The 18,376-nt window shown below is 54.1% G+C and overlaps 1 protein-coding gene across 1 annotated transcript in view; it reads left to right on the forward strand.

The window, feature by feature from the left end:
* Positions 1-1,771: 1,771 nt before the first annotated feature.
* Positions 1,772-18,376, forward strand: part of LOC109386707 (mannosyl-oligosaccharide 1,2-alpha-mannosidase IC-like) — a 30,517-nt gene continuing 13,912 nt past the window's right edge. Inside the window, exons 1-6 of the mRNA XM_019650114.1 lie at positions 1,772-1,973; positions 2,103-2,218; positions 4,555-4,635; positions 8,897-8,991; positions 13,168-13,294; positions 16,214-16,307. Coding sequence (XP_019505659.1) covers positions 1,772-1,973; positions 2,103-2,218; positions 4,555-4,635; positions 8,897-8,991; positions 13,168-13,294; positions 16,214-16,307 — 715 coding nt within the window. The remainder of the gene's footprint in view (positions 1,974-2,102; positions 2,219-4,554; positions 4,636-8,896; positions 8,992-13,167; positions 13,295-16,213; positions 16,308-18,376) is intronic.

Genomic DNA, 18,376 nt, shown 5'->3' on the forward strand with positions numbered 1-18,376 from the left:
ACAACTAGACTGAAGAACAAAAAGGACAGCAACTTGTCTGTTCCCCTTCCCCCAATTCCCCAGCACTGTTCCCATCCCCCCAATACCCCAATAAAAAAATCTTAAAAAAAAATAAGGTTTGAGGCCCTATGGTCTAACAGCTGGGGACCCTAGCTTCAGAGCCAGCACACTGTGGCCTGGGCATGTCTTGGTTCTGTCCGTGTGTGGCATATCCATGTCCCCAGGCCTGCGCCTCAGCAGGGTGCAGAGTTCCCATGAACCGTGTCCAGCCTTTGACACCTACAGGGGATGCAGCTGGGATAAGTCAGGAAAGGATTTGGCTTGGGGTATGTTTTCCTACAACCCTTCAGTGTAGGAGGGGTTGACATTCTGGAAATTCACTTCAACTCAAATAGCGAAGCCATCCCAGAACGGTGACTCTGGATGGGGAAGCTCCTCACTTCTCCAGCGCCACCCCCGCCCCCCGCCCCCTTCCTTCCGCTCTTCCTTGCAAACCCTCCAGCGTATCTCCCTACTTTTCCCAGATCTCCTTCCCTCCTTTTCAGGCCATGCCCGTTAGCAGACCTTGCCCTGCCTGGAGAGGTGGTTAAGTGTTTGAGGTTCAAAAGGATTCTCTGCCTGCAAAGTCAACACAAGTGAGCAGTTAGGGAAGCACTAATTAAGGAGATTAGACGCTAACTCTGAAAGCAGTAGTGCCCGCAGAGCCCGCAGAGCCGTGCTTGAGATTCAAGTGGGGCTCAGCGCTGTCAGCAAGCTCTAGAGTTCCCCTGGGAAGAGCAGAGCCTATGGTTCTCAGTACTTGGAGCCCCCACAAGGAGGACACTGAAAGAACAATTACTCCTCTTAGGCTACCTTCTGTTCCCTAGAGGAAGTTGCTGCTGCCTGCAGTGACTGTAGTTGTAAGGAGTTGATGGGAGGCAGCAGCCCCCTTTTCCAGGTAGCCCTCCAGAAGGCACCAGACACATCTTTTCCCCTTCCTTCCTCATTCACTCGTCTACACTCCAGGCTTTGGTTGTGCCACATGGGGAGATGGTCCTCATCATTCTGCCCAGTTGGCGGTGTGGAATACTGTCGTTTTTGCACAATTTTCTCAGCCTTTACTCCCAGGACAAGAGCTGTAGGTCTGGTGGCAGGGCCCAGGTCTCAGCTCATGCTTGTGTGCTCACTGGCCTAGAGCAAGAGTGACCATGAAAATCTGTGGTTTGTGTGTTTGTTTGGCTTCTTTGCCCAATCTTTCTTGCCTTTTCTTTTTTTAAAGAGAAACAAATTCCTGATGATAAAAACAACCCATGAGTGAAGAAATCGGAAAGCATCCGTAATCCCAGCACTCAGAGCTAACCACTGATTCACAGCCTGCCAGACGTGGTTCTGTGCACACGCATCCACCTTTGGCGTAAAGAAATTATACGCGCTTTCCTTTTTTTTTTCTTGCAGCCTACTTTTTTTTTAACTTAACAGATTCGTGGATATCTCTTCAATAAATACAGGCCTGTCTCACCTGTGTGGATGGCTGCATAGTGTCCTGTTTTATATTTGAGCCACCGTTTATATAACTCACCCCCTATTGTTGAACCTGGAGTTTTTCCCCCCGACTTTTCCCCATTATGTATGCCACTACAATAAATACCTTCCTAAGTAAATATTTATAAACATCTTTTTCTTTTTCTTAGAATGAAATAAGGAATGGAATTGAAGAGTCAGAGGACTGGCTCACTTGTTAAGATTGTGTAGGCCAAATGTCAGTTCACCCTTCCCCCAGCATCACAGAAACATGGTGGGCACCCGACTGGCACTGATGGGGGACTTGCGAGCAGATGAGTGGCCCAGGGTCTGGGAAGTGACTCAGCCCATGGACTCGGTCTCCCCTGCCGGCCACCTGCTCTTTACTGCCCTGAGAAGGAAGCAGCCCCCAGAGGGACACTGGGTCCTGGACTCGCCTTTCAAGGCGGGTGGCACTGGAGTCTCTCTGGAACGTGCCTGGGCCAGCCTTGGCCTTGGCAACTGCGCAGGCATTTCGAGGTGCCCAGAAAGATGGCTTGTGTGGCTGGGATGGAAAGGATAAGAATGACCCTGGGTCACGCCCGCCATCCTCTGTGCTGCAGGAGGCCTCAGTGGGGCGACGGTCATCGACTCCCTTGACACCCTCTACCTCATGGAGCTGAAGGAGGAATTCCAGGAGGCCAAGGCCTGGGTCGAAGAGAACTTCCACCTGAACGTGGTGAGTTAGAGCCCCCCGACGTGTTAGGACCACGCAGCCCCGAGAGGTCAGTGGCCAGTGCCAGCTTGTCAGCTCCGAGACCCAGAGGCGTGGAGGCTCTGGCCCCAGGCCGCACAGCAGAGCAGTTCTGGACCTGGGGCTCCAAGCACTCGGTGCCAAGTCCCCTCCCCTAAAACCAGCCTTAAGGTGAGGGGCGTCCCCCACCCTGGCCTGCCCATGAGTATTTACCAGCCTGTCCCCCTCCCCTGGGAGGAAAAACAGCCATGGCCATTCCTTGCCCTCCCTGGGGTGCCAGACACGTTGCTCACACCCTGAAAGTCCCTTCTCAGACAGAATCTGTTGGGGAAGTGACTCTGTCTGCTCGGAGCTGCTCTAACCCGGAGCCCCCCTGTGCTGCCCTTTGGAGATAGGTGAGGGGGGTGGGAGACCTTCTGGTCAGAGGCCCGTGACCAAGTCCGGACTCTCTTGGTTTTCAGGTTTCCAGCCTCGCAGGCATCCCTGGTCAGGAACCAGAGCCTTGGGGAAGGGATGGGAATGTGTCTGGAAGGCACAAAAGCCTTAAATCCCAGACCCCACCCCCAGTGACCTCCCAGCCCAGACTAAAGTCACCGACTTACTCTGAAGGCCTCAGCTCAGCATGGGGAGAGGCTGTTCAGGTGGATTTGGGGAGCAAGAAATGGAGACAGATAGGGGGGTGAGGAGTTACATCAAAACACACTGTAGGGCTCCATCTGGGGCTCCACGAGTGACAGGTCCCGAGAGGAATGGGGACGGCTCCTGCAGCTCATGGCAGAAGTGAGGCCAGTATGAGCACAGAGCAGGGCAGAGAGATGGAGCGCTTCCGTGACTCTGGTATGTAGCCGGGGAAAAGCCACTTAACCTCCCTGAGCCTTAGTTTCTCCAGCTCCACGAGGGGAACGACACAACAGCAGCAGTAATGATCCCTAATTCACAGGCTTGTGAGCATTATCATCGGAGGTCGTAAGAGCATTTTATGCCACCATAAAGCCCGATGCAGATGTAAATGTGCCGTTATCATCATCACGATGACTTGGAGGCTTGTTATGACTTCGGTGGTCTGTGAGGAGGAAGTTTAGAGTCCCAATTCCTACTGTATCCATCGGGAGAAAGGCTGAGGCTGGAGCAGGGACCTGTCTTCACAGACACCTCCCCCCCCCCGCCCTTGTCCCTGTGCGGATGGTAGGTACAGAGTGGGCATCAGGCAGCTGCCCAAGGTGCCTGGCGGTGGCAGGGCCAGGGGAGCCTGGGGACACTCGGGCAGGCTGGGGCAGGTTAGGGAGTGTCCCTGGAAGAACGCAAGATGGGGTCGCTTCCCCTTTCTGAGCCTTGGCTTTCATATCTGAAACATGGGAACGATGACCTCACCAAGCACTCTAAGGCTAAAAGAGAATGGCTTTGCAAGTGCTCTGTCAAGGGGAAAGTTCTCCCAGATAAAGGGATGATCACTGTTCTTATCAGTGATAAAAAACCAGGACATGGGAGTGTGCCAAGGAGAGCCCTGGGGCAGAGGATGCAATAACAGGCACCTTTCTGAAGCCACCCCGGGCGCTGGGCACTCACCTCACCTGTACCCTCAGCATCTCAGATCTGCCCTGCTCGGGATAAAGAGACTCAGGCAGGAAAAAGTTAAACATCTTGCCCGAAGTCCCAAAGCCAAGAAGTGGCTCAGGTGGGATTTTTACCTAGATCTGGTCCTTGGCATGAAGCCCTAACAACCCTGATTTGCAGACCAGACTTCAAAAAGAAAATAAAAAGGATTAAGGCAAGGGTGGCCGTGCCCCGAGGGCTACAGAGCTGAAGGCAGAGAAATTGCCAGTTACCAAAAGTATCTGCTTGGCTCCCCTTCCTGTCAACCCTAGCCCTGCCCTGTCTGCCCCAGAACCTCCTCTGAGAAACGTTCTCTGGCCCTGTCACACCAAGGAAGGGCCACACCACCCTCCTGCTGAGCCGAGGGGGTGCTGCTGAGAAGGGCAGGTGGCTGCATAGAGGAAGATTTGCCTCCCCTTGGGCTAAGCTTCAGCCAGCAGTTCCTCACCCGGTTCTCAAACTCCCTGGAGAGCAGCCAGGGCATAACTTTGCTCTGATGGCCTCAGGCAAGGGCCGGGGAAGGGAGCCAAACCCAGTGTTTATTTGGAACGCTGCAAATGTGTGGGTAGCAGCTGCCAGGCAGGTGATGATCCCTCTCTCGCCTTTTGCTTTGAAAACAACCATCAAACCCAGGTGTGGCCAAATCAGCAGGGGTGGGGGGACATTGGCCAGTGGGACCCCTCTCACAAGTGTCCCCACTGCCCTCCCCACTTCTTTCTGCCCTGCAGAGCGGAGAAGCATCCCTCTTTGAGGTGAATATCCGGTACATCGGAGGACTCCTCTCAGCCTTCTACTTGACAGGAGAGGAGGTGAGTTGGTGCTTCCATGCCCCTGGACCAGGCTGGAAGGGACGTGGGAGACCTTCTAAACCTACCCCCTCATTTCACCAGTGAGGAAGCAGGGACCCAAGGAGATTTGCTCAGGGCCCCCCATGTCCCCCACCTCCACGGTGCCACCTGCAGCCTCTTCCTCCTCTTCTGTCTAATGCTTCCCTTCTGCTGCCCAGGTGAGCCCATAGCTCCCACAGATGGTAGTAAATTCTCTAAGGACAGCTCCATCCACGCAGCAATACCTGGGCTCGGTGCGGGCTGTGGAGCTGCTGGCTGGTTTTTGCAGGTGTTGGTTCTCAGGATTGATGAAGCCCAGATCGTCGCTTCACCACTTCCACCCCCAGGCCCCTTGGCCTTGGCCTTGGCCTTGGCCTACTCACAGACACCCCTTGCCCTCCCCTCCTGGGCCAGGGACCGGTCAGACTCACCAGCTCAGGGTCTCAAGGGGGAAGTGGGGGAGATGGGGCAGCCACGTGTTGGAAGCACCAGGCCTTAGCCCGGATGCACTGCATTGGCTCCCAGAAGGAGGGCCCTGGGCACAGAGTCAGAAAACCTGGACCTCATCCCCACACCACACTAGCCTGTGACCTTTAGCAAGTCCCTGCTCTCATCCTTGGGCCTCACTTTCTTCCCCACCATGGGGATGGTCCTAATCCCCCACTGGGTCAAAAAGTCTTGTGAAATGGGGCCGGAGGAAAAGGGTTCAACCCCAGGGCTGCATTGCCAGCGAATTTTGAAAACCACAGAGCTCTGTGCAGTTGGGAGCCCTCTTCATCCCCTCATGGGCTCCCGGGAAAGCACAGCCTGAGTGTCTGGTGGTGAGCTTGGCCAAGTCCCCAGGACATCGGTCAACTGTATTCCTTGGTATCCAGAGGCTCTACTGCTGAGCACGACCACTGCCCTGGGGCTGGACGCCTGGCCTGGCCCCTTTACTTTCCCCACACTTCCCCCTCTCTGTCCACCCAGAAATGAGTAATAATGCCCATGGGGGCTCATGGAGGTGAGGCCAGCAAGCAGCAGGAAACTCCCGCTCCAGCTCTACAGCTGTTGCCTGCGAAAGTCATTTCCACTTCCCTTCAATTTAAGGCACACGGGCTGAAGTCAAGAGTTTAGAGGCAACGGGCATGTGCTTTATCTCTCCATTTGCTTTAGGCCTCTCTCCATGAAGCATTATCTCCTCGGCAGAGATTACCACTTGTTCCAATTTGTCCCCAAATAATTATAGATGGGAGCCCTCAGCGTTGAGCCACCTGAGGCCTGAATTGCATTTGAAAACCCCAGGACAGGAAAATGGCATCTGTGTTCTTCACAGGCACTTGCCCACCTCCTGCCTAGGTCACGGGAAATGGACGTGGGACTCGGGGGAAGTGGGGAGCGAAGCAGCGGGGCTCGTGTGGGGCCAGTGATTCAAGAAGGCGCTGGTGCTCCTCAGACCTCCTGCTTGTCTTTCCCTCCCTCCTCTGAGGTGTCTGGTTCTGAGACCTCGGCTTCCCAGAAGGGACCATCAGCCTGGCTTTCCAGACAGTGGAATGTGGAGAGCCGTCCCTGTGACTTAGAAATACGTAGTTCAAAAGGCCCATGCAGAGGCCCAAGTGGCCCAGAATTCCTGAAGGCAGGCTCCTGGGGTTATCAGCACAGCCCCTGTCCTCCAGCCACCCCTCCCGGGTCCCTCTCTGTTTCCAGCACCTGCACATGGCAGAGACCTTGCTGCACGTGCATGGTGTCCTCAGCTCCTCCAACAGCCCCATGAGGTGACGTTTTCACTGATAGGCAAACATAGAACCTGAGACAGAGAGAGAAGCCACTTGCTCAGGTCACCCAGTCTCTGGGGACTGTGCTGGGTCAACTCCTGACCCTCTCTGCAATGGGTCTGGGTTGTAGCCCTAGTTCAGCCTGGCCCAGTAAGCAAAATGTTGCTCTGAGCTCCATGAGCCTCTCTAGCAAATTAAATCCAAGGAGGGTTTCGTGGGAACCTCTCATTTATAGCCAGTCGGTCAAAAGTACAGCTAACAAACTGCACTTTTGATTGGGTGTCTGAAGTGTGTGGGGGGGGGTTGGGGGGCAGTCCTGTAGGACTGAACCCTTAACTTATGGAATCGGATGCTGTCTCCATGGAGATAGCGTCAGATTTGAGTTGGATTCTTAGATTCCCAGGTAGTATCTGGGGAACTACTAGGTGGTGTGGGGCAACTGCCCCCACCCACACACATTGGAATTGGGTTCAGAACCTGTTACACACCCCCTCACTTCCAAGATGATAAGAGGGATCAGTGTTCTTCGTTCCCAGTGGTCCCACTCCTGTCCACAGTCACTCAGCATCCTCCCTGGGGTGGCTGAGAAATTGCAGTGCAGCAGGACCTTGCCTTCCAAAGGAGGAGACACGGTGTGCTGGCAGAGAGGAGCTTGGAGTCCTCAGGAGAGAGGGCAGCCAGACAGCCGCCCAGAGCCTCAGCTTTGGGTTCAGGTTCCTGTGGGTCCCTCTGTACCTCTGGGCTCAGCCTCACCAGGGGTCCATGAAGATATCGGGAGCTGCAAATGACAGCCCTTTGTTGTTGCTAAACCAATGGCTGCTGGGGTGACAGAGGCTTTGGAATCTGGATTCTTGACAAGCTCCCCGCCAGGGGCTCTGACATGGCTGGCCCTGTGCCCACTTCGGGGACCCACTCTCTGGCACTGACTTGATCATCTTCTCTTGCCCATCGCTGCCAGGCCCCTTGTGGCTGTCCCTCCCTCTCCTTCTGTCCTCCCTTCCTCCCTTCCTCCCTCCCTAAGCTAGGACCACACCCACCCCTCAGAGGCTCCCAGAGGCCTCTAATCCACTTCCCACAGTGTTCCCAAACTCCTCCCCACTGCGCACTCTAAACAGCTGCCTCAGCATTTTTAAATTGCATGTGTTGGGGTGGGGGGAACCTCAAGAGGACTTTGTTTTGAAACCACATGCAGGAGGTCAGCAAACTGGGTCACCCTCAAGCTCCAGAAGTGAAAGGAAACATGTCTTGTCCCACCCAGAGCCGTTGCTGAGGGACTTGCATCTCAACTTTTAAAAGATAAATGACGTTTACTGTGGGTTTGTTTTTACTATAAAAATGGCACAAAAAATAGAAATAAGCCAAAAGCAGAAAATAAAAATCTCCCATGAGCCTACCCCTCCCAGGGGTTAATATCGGGGTGTGTTCCCTTCCCATCCTTTCCTCACACATCCCTATGTGTATCATTCTTATAGAAGTTGAATTACACTATTTTGATATATTTTTCTCTTAATAGAGTATAAGCCCTTCCTTTGCTAGTAAATATTCTTCTACAGCTCACTTCAGGGGCCGCATGGTGTTCCATTGCATGCATAAGCTGTCGTGTCGCTACATCCCTATTGTTTGATATTTAGAGTATTTCCATTTTTTCCCACTGTTCTAAACAATGCTGGAATACCTAGCCATAAAGTTAAAACTTTACAACATTCTTGATTATTTATCTCCTTAGAATAAATTCCTAGGAGGGAAACTGCTGAGTCAGAATACCACAGGTGCTTTTGAATTCACAGGACAGTTTGAGGGGGTCAGTCTTGGGCAGGGACCCTGGGGGCTGGGCCCTCCTCGTGGCTCCCTTGCCATCATGTGGGTGGCCTAAGATAAGCCATTCTCCTTGTCCGTGTGTTCCCATCTGTAAAATGGAAACAGTGGGTAGAATCTGAATGTGAAAAGGGAAAACCCCTCAGCTCCCCGTTTACAAATGGGAAAGTATTGCCCAGAGGGAGGCCATGCTTTGCTGAGAACATAGATGCCAAGCCGTGGAACCAGGTGCTGTTTATGCTCAGTGCAAACGTGTTTCCCACGCGCTCAGCCTGTGATGTCCTGGTCCTGCGGTGTGAGCAGGCACTGACCCTTGGTGACCCGCTGCCCTGACTGCTTCATCTCCCCAATCGTCACCCTAATCACAGTCAGAACCACTGAGCCTGACTGTGGTAAGTGCTTTACAACCATTATCTAAGTTTTATTCCTCCCAGCAACCCTCTGAGGAAGGCAATACTGTGCTCATTTTATGACCAAGCAAAGTGAGGCTCAGAGAGAGGTGCCTCACCTCAGGCCACGCAGCCCGGAATCCATGGAGCCAGGCTCCCTTCCAGGCCGGTCCCACCGCAGAGCCGAATGTAGTGCCACCTCCCACTCTGGGCCGCGCAGCACTGGCAGGTTTATCTGCCAGCATCCCACCCAGTCCCAATTCACGTGCCCTTTGACCCTTTCAGGTATTCCGAATAAAGGCCATCAAGCTTGGTGAAAAACTCCTGCCAGCCTTCAACACCCCCACGGGAATCCCAAAAGGCATTGTGAACTTCAAAAGGTAGGAAGCCTTCTGCTTGTCCGCTTGTGCATCTGCATGGAAACTGAGGCACGGGGAGAGGATGACACTGACCTCTGGAATCACAGCCAGTCGGTGGCAGAGTGCAAAAGAGCCTTCGCCAAGGGCTCTCCTGGGCTGGTGGTTCTTGGGATTTCGGACACACAAGGCCTGATCCTCTAGGAGTGGGACGGGGCAGCTGTTCCTGTGATCACCCCTCAGCACTGCCTTGACTCACAGCCCTCCAGGTGTGCCCTCCTTCCCCAGCCAGGGTCAGAGGCCAGGACGCACGTCACACCCTCCTACCATGAGGAGGTACCCAAAGCTGGCCCTGTACCGTGGGTAGCAGACCCCTGGGAGTCCTTGTAGCGGGCACCCAGGGAGCTCTCTGGGACCACCCTCGAGGCCCTCCTACAACCCCAGGCCTGAGAGGAAGGCTGTAATATTTCTATAGCATCAGACTTCCCCCTTTCACCTCCCGAAGTGATTTCTTATCTCGGGGCTCTCAGTCCAGCAGTAGCTTCAGCCCTCTTTTGGGGTGGGAAGGCGGATGCTGGAGGGGAGGCAGGGGCCCTGGACCCAGGTGAGAGTGGCCACAGCTCCCTCTGTCCCAGGATGTCCCACCCTTACGTCCGCCTGAATTGCTTCAGCACCCCCTCCTGGTCCTTGCAGAGAAGGGAGGACTTGGCATCTTCACCTACTGTCCTCTGTGGTTGGAAAGCATTCCTGGGGTGTGACTGCACTTACATCTCACCGTGGGCCAAGGGGGGGCCCTCAGGACCGATCGATCCCATTCTTGGTGCCAGGGTTGACTCCTCAGAGCTGGACACTTGGATGTCTGCTCAGATGCCTTTTCCACAAACATGGAGTCTGTAGGAACGTGGCCAGCTGTCGTGGAGCCGAGACACAAATATGCTATCTTTCCAGCTCCCTCTCCTGCATCCAGCTTCTCAGGCCTCCTTGCCCAGGACCTGGGATGGGACCCAAGCTCAGGCATCCCTCCCTCCTGTGTGCATGGCACCGTCCCCTGAGCCCTACACCACAGCCCTGGTGTTGGCCTTACCCGTGGCCCTCAGAGCCCAACTTGACCCATCATAGATCCTGCAGTTTCTGACTAAGAAAGCACATTTATTTTTAGGCTGTTTGTGTGCTGCCAGTGCTGTGCACACATGTTTGTATATGCTTATTTCCTGGCAACACCCCCCTTCCATTTGCTAGGTAAGAATCTATTGCTAAAAGTGCCTCCCTGTTCCCCAGGGAGGACATCAGGGATGTTTACGGGCTCTGGCGGCACTGACTTTGCTCTTTGGAGCAAAGCGGGGGGGTGGTGGAGGGTTGGGCCACACACTGCTGTCCTGCTCTGGGCAGGGCTGGCTGTGGGCCCCAGCAGGACGGGTACGTAACTAGGCCCTGCCCCCAAAGGAGAACCCTGAAGGGAGGTGGTCCCCAAGTGAGTGGGACTGCCCCTGCTCCCTGATGGAGAGGTGTGTCTGTGCAGCCTGGCCTGGGAGGCAGAGGCAGGGGCAGCTGTGACCTGTGACCTGCAGGGAACATTGGTCTATCCGGAAGAGTGGCCGTGGCCAGTCCATGTACCTCTGCAGCTGACTCAATCTGTCACTTGCTCCCTCACACACATTATACTCTACTGCCATTCATCCAAATCATTAAGGCTCAGATACACAAGCTCACCTTTGTCACACACACTCTCGCATCCGTACATATGTGCGTAATTCACACACACAAATACGCATTTACATATGCATTCACACATTGATGTACACATCTCAATAATGGCTACTGTATTGAGTGTTCGCTGTGTGCCAAGCACGATGCGAACACATGACATAGACTGTCTCTTTTCAGCCTCACAACAGCCACATGGACCCCATTTTACCAGTGAAGAAACTAAAGCTCAGAGAGGTGAGGTAACTTACTCAAGGTCACACAGCAGCAAAGCAGAGTTAGAATCAGAATCCAGGTCGGTCTGGCTCCAAAGTTAACAATTACACCATACACAGGCGTGCACACACACCTAGACGCTCCTGCCAGGCTGGGGAGGGGCATTGTGGAGCAGCCCCTCCCACCAGGGGAAGAGGACACAGGCTGCAGACCCACCTGCAGGCTTCAAAGCGGGAGGGCGCAGAGGGCCGAGTTCCGCTTAGCCCATTGCCCACAGGGCCGATCGGAGGACCTCCTGGGCTCCGGATGCTGCCCAGAGAAGAGGCATTTGGGGCACAAAGTACCTATGATTTAGATTTAGATTCAGCTCTACCAGCTCTGTCGCTTGCTTTGTGACCTTGGAAAAAGTGTCCCCTCCTCTCTGAGCCTGAGTATCTTCAGCTATGAAATACGGATCATGGTATCTACCCTCTGAAGTTGTATGTGAAGGTAAAATAAGATACAACAGCTGCCTGGCACATATCAGGAACTTCATAACTCAAACAACACAGTTTACATGTGCATAATTACATAATGATAAAATGACAGTCATTACATGCATAATTTACACCTTACCAATAACTCTATGAGGGGTGGGTACCATCATTTAATGGATGAGGAAACTGAGGGCTAGAGAAATTAACCGACCTGCCTGAGGTCACCGAGCTGGGAACTGGGGGAGCCGGCATTTGAAGCCAGCCAGGCAGGCGAGAGGGAGGTACCCACCTCTGCCCCGGCTGGCACGGCCTGTCTGCCAGCACGGCTCCACTACAGAGGCCCATTTGGGAGGTGAGTGTTGGGAGGAGGAGGAGAGGAAAGAGAGGTTCATGTCGGGGGAAATGAGACCAAAAGACGGCCAGCCTGACGGCTGGTAGGGTTTTTTTTGTGGTTTTTTTTTTTTTGCCTTGAATTTCTCTGCAAGGGCAGGAAGCATCAATTATTCAGGAAACCTTCTGCCCTCTGAGATCACATGCTACAGAGAAAAGTCTCTTTTGGGAAAAGAGACAGAGTGGGGACAGCTCTCACTTCCCTCTGGGCGGATGTGAGGCCATCTGGGTGGGAGACCCCCTTAGGGAAGTGCCCGGCAGACCTCAGTTTGAATCCCACCTCCACCACCTACTGGCTCTGACCTTTGACAACTCACTGCCCTCTCTGAACCTGTTTCCTCCTTTGCACATTGGAATTAATGATGCTTTACCTTTGGGCTTTAAATGAAGTAATGCTATGAACAGTTTGCCCCAGAGACTGCCATTTGTAGCAGCTCAACAAACGGAAGCTGTTTTATTTACTATCCAGGAACCAAGTTTCCCCTCTCTATGGAACCCATCTCTCCCCCTGCACCCCTTACCCCCAAGTCAGGGAAGTGGAGACAGGAAGAAGGGACCAGTGGTCGTCTCTATGTTTATTGAGGTCACCTACCCCAAAAGATCCCAAAACACAAGTCCTCTATCTGTTTCTGGAAGCTGGGAGACTGGTGACTTTCCCAACTTCCCAGGAAACCACATCCAGGCCAGAGAATGGAGTTTAGGAGAAGGGGAGCCCCAGCTCCATCCCAGGAAAAGCAGTGCCCCTGACGTGGCAAACCACGACCTCCCAGAACCATGCCTGCCTTCCTAGGTCCTGTTCCGGGGGGACAGAGGGACACACAGGGACCAGTTCCTGAGAAGCCAGAGCTATCACAGAAGGGAAGCAGAGGGGCTTCCGAGAGGCCCCCCGGCAGAGCCAGCCCCCCAGCCTGCCCCACACTAACTGCACCTTGGAGCCTCTACAAATGGGGAGCTCACTCTCCACCCCCTGTCCTCCCACCTCCCAGAGGAGGGACGTTGACCTCTGTCCCCCTAGTTGTCCTAAATGTCCGATAGAAAAGATCATCATGATACGTATGAGGAAACTGAGGCACAGGGAGAGGAAGCAGCTTGCCCAAGGCTACCCCCATTCTTCACCGTCCTCTTCTCCCTTGATCCCCACAAAAGCCCTAGGATGGAGACGGGGAGGTGCTATCCTTACCCAGTTGGTCGGGTGCAGAAACTAAGGTACATGAGGAGGAATGGTTTGCCCGAGGCCTGTCAGCTAACACACTTGAACCTGTGCCTCCTGGCAGCAGATCCCAGGGAGATTTTAAGTGAAGGGCCTGGAAAGACAGTGGCCTTGCTTATTATATAATTAAAAGTGAGGCCGGCTGCACGGTGATTAGGACAAACTCTAGAAGCGGGGTGACCGTGACTGCTTCTGTCTTTTCAGCGGCTCCAACAGGAGCTGGGGCTGGGCCATGGCCGGGAGCAGCAGTATCCTGGCGGAGTTCGGGTCCCTGCACTTGGAGTTCCTACACCTCACTGAGCTCTCTGGTAACCCGATCTTCGCTGAAAAGGCAAGTCTTCTCCCTGCTCCTGCCCCAAACGGCGCCTCCCTCATCTCCCCACAGAGAGCAGAAGGGTGGGCACCCAGCCCAGCACAGGCCACAGGGAAGCGGATCACAGATCAGCAGGAGGGTGGGTGGGGGACCCAGAAGCCCCGCTAATAGTTACTTGTAGAAGACCTGATTGTACCCAATCTCAGGCGGCAGGGAAGGCAGGCAAGGAGGATAGTCAGGCTCCTACAGCGGGCAGGGAAGAGACAAAGCGGCCTGGGAGAATGTTCTCGCTGGGATGTGGCAGCTCCGTGGCAATCACACATGTGTGAAATCTGGAGAAAGTGCAACCGCTGAAGTCTACGCACCAGCTCACATTGGCAGGAATTGGCCACCCAGTGCAAAAGTCCCCTTTCCAAAGACATTTAACTTTTTTGTGTGAGATCTGCCTGCCTTTTCCTTCCAGATGCCCGTCTAGCTCATGCTGTCAGAGCGATTTTACTCTACAGCAGAGGCAGACGCCTGTTACTTCTCCCAGTTACCCAGGCCACGGGGGGCCTGAGAGATGGGGTCCAGGCTGTCATCCATGCTGACAGCTACCCGTTCCTCCCGCGTCGAGGCCCTCCAGAAGGAGCAGTGCCTCCATGTCACAGCCCTTGGCAGTCCCACTGTTTGGAAATGTCTCCATGGGCCTAACCCTAAACCCAAAGAAGGGAAGTGTACACACACCACCCTCAGATGGCGCTCAGGCGCCATCAGCACTTATCCCTTCCTGAGTTCTGCCTTGTGAGGTGAAGCCCTGCCCTCCAAGAAGAACCCCTCGAAGCCTTCCACTCCCAAAGCCTTCTCTTCCCCCTGTCTCTTCCCCGCCACCAAACATTAGCCTCTTAGAACTCCAGGGGAGCTAGGAGCTCATAGATCCACACTCCACCCAGTGCCTCCCAGTCTCGCATCAGCCTCAGAGCCTCACCTGGCATGCCTGTGAGGAAACAGATCTCTGGGCTTCACCCAGGAATCTGCATTTTCAATATGCACCCTTTTGCTTTTGGACGCCAAGTTTAGGACCACTGCTTATTCAGTGTGGGAATCCACCCATGCGTTCTTGAGAAAACACTCAAAAAGAGCTTTTCAACCCCCTGATCACTTCCTTCCTCTGCACTGGAGTTCACTACCACCCTTAACCAGCCCATCATGTTGTCAGACCTTCTTTCAAAAGCTTTGCTGTATTTGGAGAGGACTCTGCCACCCTGTGACACCCCACCTTGGAAGCTCATGGAATTCGTCTGACCCCACTTCCCTTGTCCGCTGCTCCTTGTCCCACCTCCATGCCCTACGTCCCCTGAGCTGCCCTGTCTCCACTGCTCTTCAGCCAGCTCCTCCAGGACGATTGTGGCCGGCTCAGAAAGGAGGGACAGGGAGCTCACTCTAGCCCCTGACTAGTCTGGAGAGACTAGCCACTACTGCCTGAGCACCTACTATGTGCTGGGCACCTCACAGTCTCTCTAACCCTCCCGACAGCCCTATGAGGTGGGTCTTCCTGTCATCCCCATTTTATAGAGGAGCAAACTGAGACTCAGAGAGGTTAAGTCACTTGTCCCAGGTCATCCATCTGACAAGCGACAAAGCCAAGATTCAAGTCCAGGGTTTTTTGGCTCTGAAGCCCATATTCTTTCAAAACAAGATTAGTCCAGCAGGCTTCAAGCTTTTTCTCTAGCGTCCACCCACCCCTCTCTCGGCCTGTCTCTACATTTACATTCTCCAGCTATTTTCATCCCCCAGTTATGCCTCCCACAGAGGCGATTATTGGCAGTCAACAAATTGGCCCAAATTCTAAAAGCGCCCGCACCCTAAGGGAGCTAATTCCGCCTGCTTCACTGCTCACCACCAGGACAGTCGCGAATAAGTCAGGTACAAGCGTATTCCCGCCCCCCATAATGGACTCCATTAACATAAGTGGATATGAAATCTGATGTGGCAAAGCAAATGCTGTCCCCTGGAAAGAAAGGTCTGACAGCTAAAAGGCCTCTCTCCCTGCGCGTCCTGTCGATAAATCTGTGAGCATGATACAGCGTGGTCCCCGAGGGCCTTTTCTCTCCCGGCAGATTCTATGCTGGGAGGATATCACGTACTGCCTGAGTGCAGACCCTGAGGGATAAAGCCTCACCGCTTTTAGAGCCAAAAGGTTGCAAATCCAGCTTCCTCTGCTACATGCTGCTGCTACACTGTCCCTGCCCTGGTCCCTGTTGGACCCTGGCTCTGCCACTTACATACTAGGTGATCACGGGCAAGTCACCAAACCTCTGCAATTCAGGTGTCTTGTCTGTTAACCTGGGACAATAATACCATATAGGTTGTTCTGATGGTTGGAGATAATGTATGTAACGCATTTGGCTCAGGGGAGCTGAGAAATGTTAACCCTGAGATGCCTGTGAGGGCATCGGGGTATTGAGGAGCCCAGGCCTCTCCTCTGGAATGTTTCCTATGGCGTCAGATAAAATAACATATTACCAGGTTGAACCATATGCAATTGTCAGTAGTTGACCATTTCTGACCTACTAAAAAGGAAATTATACCTAGCACTTACAAAACAGCTTCTATCCTTTATACGAATCTGCCCTCCTAAAAACACCCATCCCCAAAAGAGGCACTCAGTGAGGACGCTGGGGGCCTCGGCAGGCGTCAGGCAGAGCGGTCAGTGCAGAGGTGATGGGTGAGGCCCCACTATGGCCATGTCCTGCCGAGCCCGCACATGGGCACCAGGTCAAGGCCATCCCACCAGCTCCAGGTTGGTGCCTGCTGTTGGTTACGCAGCTCTCCCTTCCTCCCTCGCTGGAATGGTTTACTCTGGATCTGAACCAGTGGCCGTGGTCCTCGGCGGGCTGGGAGTGGGCTGGCTTCTCCAGGAAAGTGAAGGTGTGCCTGGTGTCCCTCTCTCGGCAGGTCAGGCACATCCGAAAGGTCCTCAGGAAGATCGATAAGCCATTTGGCCTCTACCCCAACTTCCTCAGTCCAGTGAGCGGGAACTGGATGCAACGTGAGTACAGAGACGCTGCGGCCCCACCTGCAGCGGGTTTCCGCCCAGCTTCCGTGCCTGGCCCCGTGCGAGGCACCTGGGCCGATTGAGCAGTGATGCATTTACAGAGCCACATGCCAGTGAGGCACTGACCACTGCTCATGGAATACCCCACCCCCACCGCGCCCGCCCTTCTGGGCGACTGTGGGAGTTTTCTTATGGTTGTCATTACTGTGGTGACAGATGTGATGGCTGTCAGCAGTAAGGCCCTGCCCTGCGCGTCCCTCTCACACTAGCTGTCTCCATCAGCGCTGCAGCCTTCCATCTCTGTGGTGCCTGCTGAAACCTCCTTCATCATCCCCAACCTTTCAGAAATGTTCTAATTAGAGCTGTCTACCCCAAAAGGCACTCGAGGAGAGGCCATGTATCCTCTCCCAGACCCTCTGATCTGGTTCCCCACCTCCAACTTTAATTGTTTGCTCTAACTTTAAGCGGAGCCTAACTGTACAGCAAATATAAAAACCATGAATTCACCTCCGTATGGTACACTGGCAAGAATCAGCCCCGGGACTTCCTGCTGTTCTCCATTCAGAGGCTTGTTTCTCAGCCAGATGGTTGTCAGATACCTGGTTACCCGCGGAGCCTCATTGACAGTCCCCAGCTCCACCCACTGAAGCAGAATGGGATTTGGGGGGACACTCAGGAGGGAGTGTGTTGGAAAGTCTCCCAGGCCCCCGGCATTGCACCCCTGTCAAGAAGCCCTGCTCCGCCTTGCCCTCCTGCCCAAGGCCCTGGTCCTGTGGTCCTGGCACACCTTGGTGGCAGGCGGTTCCATGGGCCCTGCCCGAGGACTCCCCAGAGCCCCCGCCTCCACTGCCTCTGCCCAAACAAGGGCCCCTCTTTCTTTCCCCCACTTGCAGCCTCAGTTCTGATGGCATCCGCCAGGGCTCAGGGGCAGAGGAAACATGAGTCTAATTACAGCATGGCTGGGGGACGTTCATTTTGTCTTTGAGCCTTGGTTTCCTCTCCTGCAAAATGGGAGAAGAGCTCGAGATATGTTCTTTGTGTGCCGTGGAGGGATGGGGGAGCAATGGTCCAAAGCGGCAGGAAACAGATCCCCGTTCACCTGCCAGAGACGAGAAGGGATGTCCCAAAAGGGAATGCGTGCCCATCCGTAAAAGTCTGCAGGCAGGGCCCAGCAGAGATGGACAGCCTTGTCCTTCCAACCCCCAGCCTCTGAGATCTGCAGGTTCAGAGGCCCCACAAAAACCGCTTATAGAAATGCAAAGTGTTTTTAACCAAACACACTTCCAAGTCCTAGAGTGGGCGAAGAAAATGAAGGTTTGAATTACAGATTGTGGCCCCGGGAAGAGACAGTTTAATAACTGTTACTGCTTTTAATTGCAAGGCCTGACTGGGCAGAGAGATAAACTACCCTGCTGCCGGCCTTAGCTGCTCCAGGACAATGCAGCAAAACCCATAAAAGGAGAAGGGTGTGGCTTCCCATCCTGAACAGTCACCTTGGCAAATTACAGGGGAGCCCCGACTGAGAAGCATAATTTTCTTTTCAGGCTGTGCCAGGGGTCACAGGGCTGGGCCAAGTCGGTCACGCGAGGAAAACTGTTTCATATTAATAAAATATGAATACGCGGCCAGCTCAAGAGCAGAGGGAGAGTTACAAAGCCCCTCTGATCTGGGCGCCTGCTATCCCCCTCCCCTGGCTTTGTCGGGCTGGGATTATCTCAGGTTTTCTGTGGGCGTTTTTTTGGTGATTATGTATTTTTCCAGGTGATAACATTCCCAACTTGCATAAGCTAAGCGTGTTCCCCTTCTTTTCTCTCCTTGAATCCTCTTTTTAGCCCGTTTGCAACCACAGACATTGCAGCTTAGAGAGGCGAAGGAGGAAGTGGGGCTGCCTCCCAGTCCCTGGCTCCTGCTCATGGCTGCTCCCCACTCCTGTTTGGAGCTGAGCTTCCGGGCAACAGGGGAGGCCAGGACTTGCTGCCACTAGGACCTCACAGCCAGGAGTCCACTAGGCTCCTGCTGGTACCGACCTTCGCAGAGCCTCTGAGAGCTCAGAGAGCTGCCAG

This window comes from Hipposideros armiger, unplaced genomic scaffold, assembly GCF_001890085.2.
Source record: "Hipposideros armiger isolate ML-2016 unplaced genomic scaffold, ASM189008v1 scaffold_138, whole genome shotgun sequence".
NCBI lineage: Eukaryota > Metazoa > Chordata > Mammalia > Chiroptera > Hipposideridae > Hipposideros > Hipposideros armiger.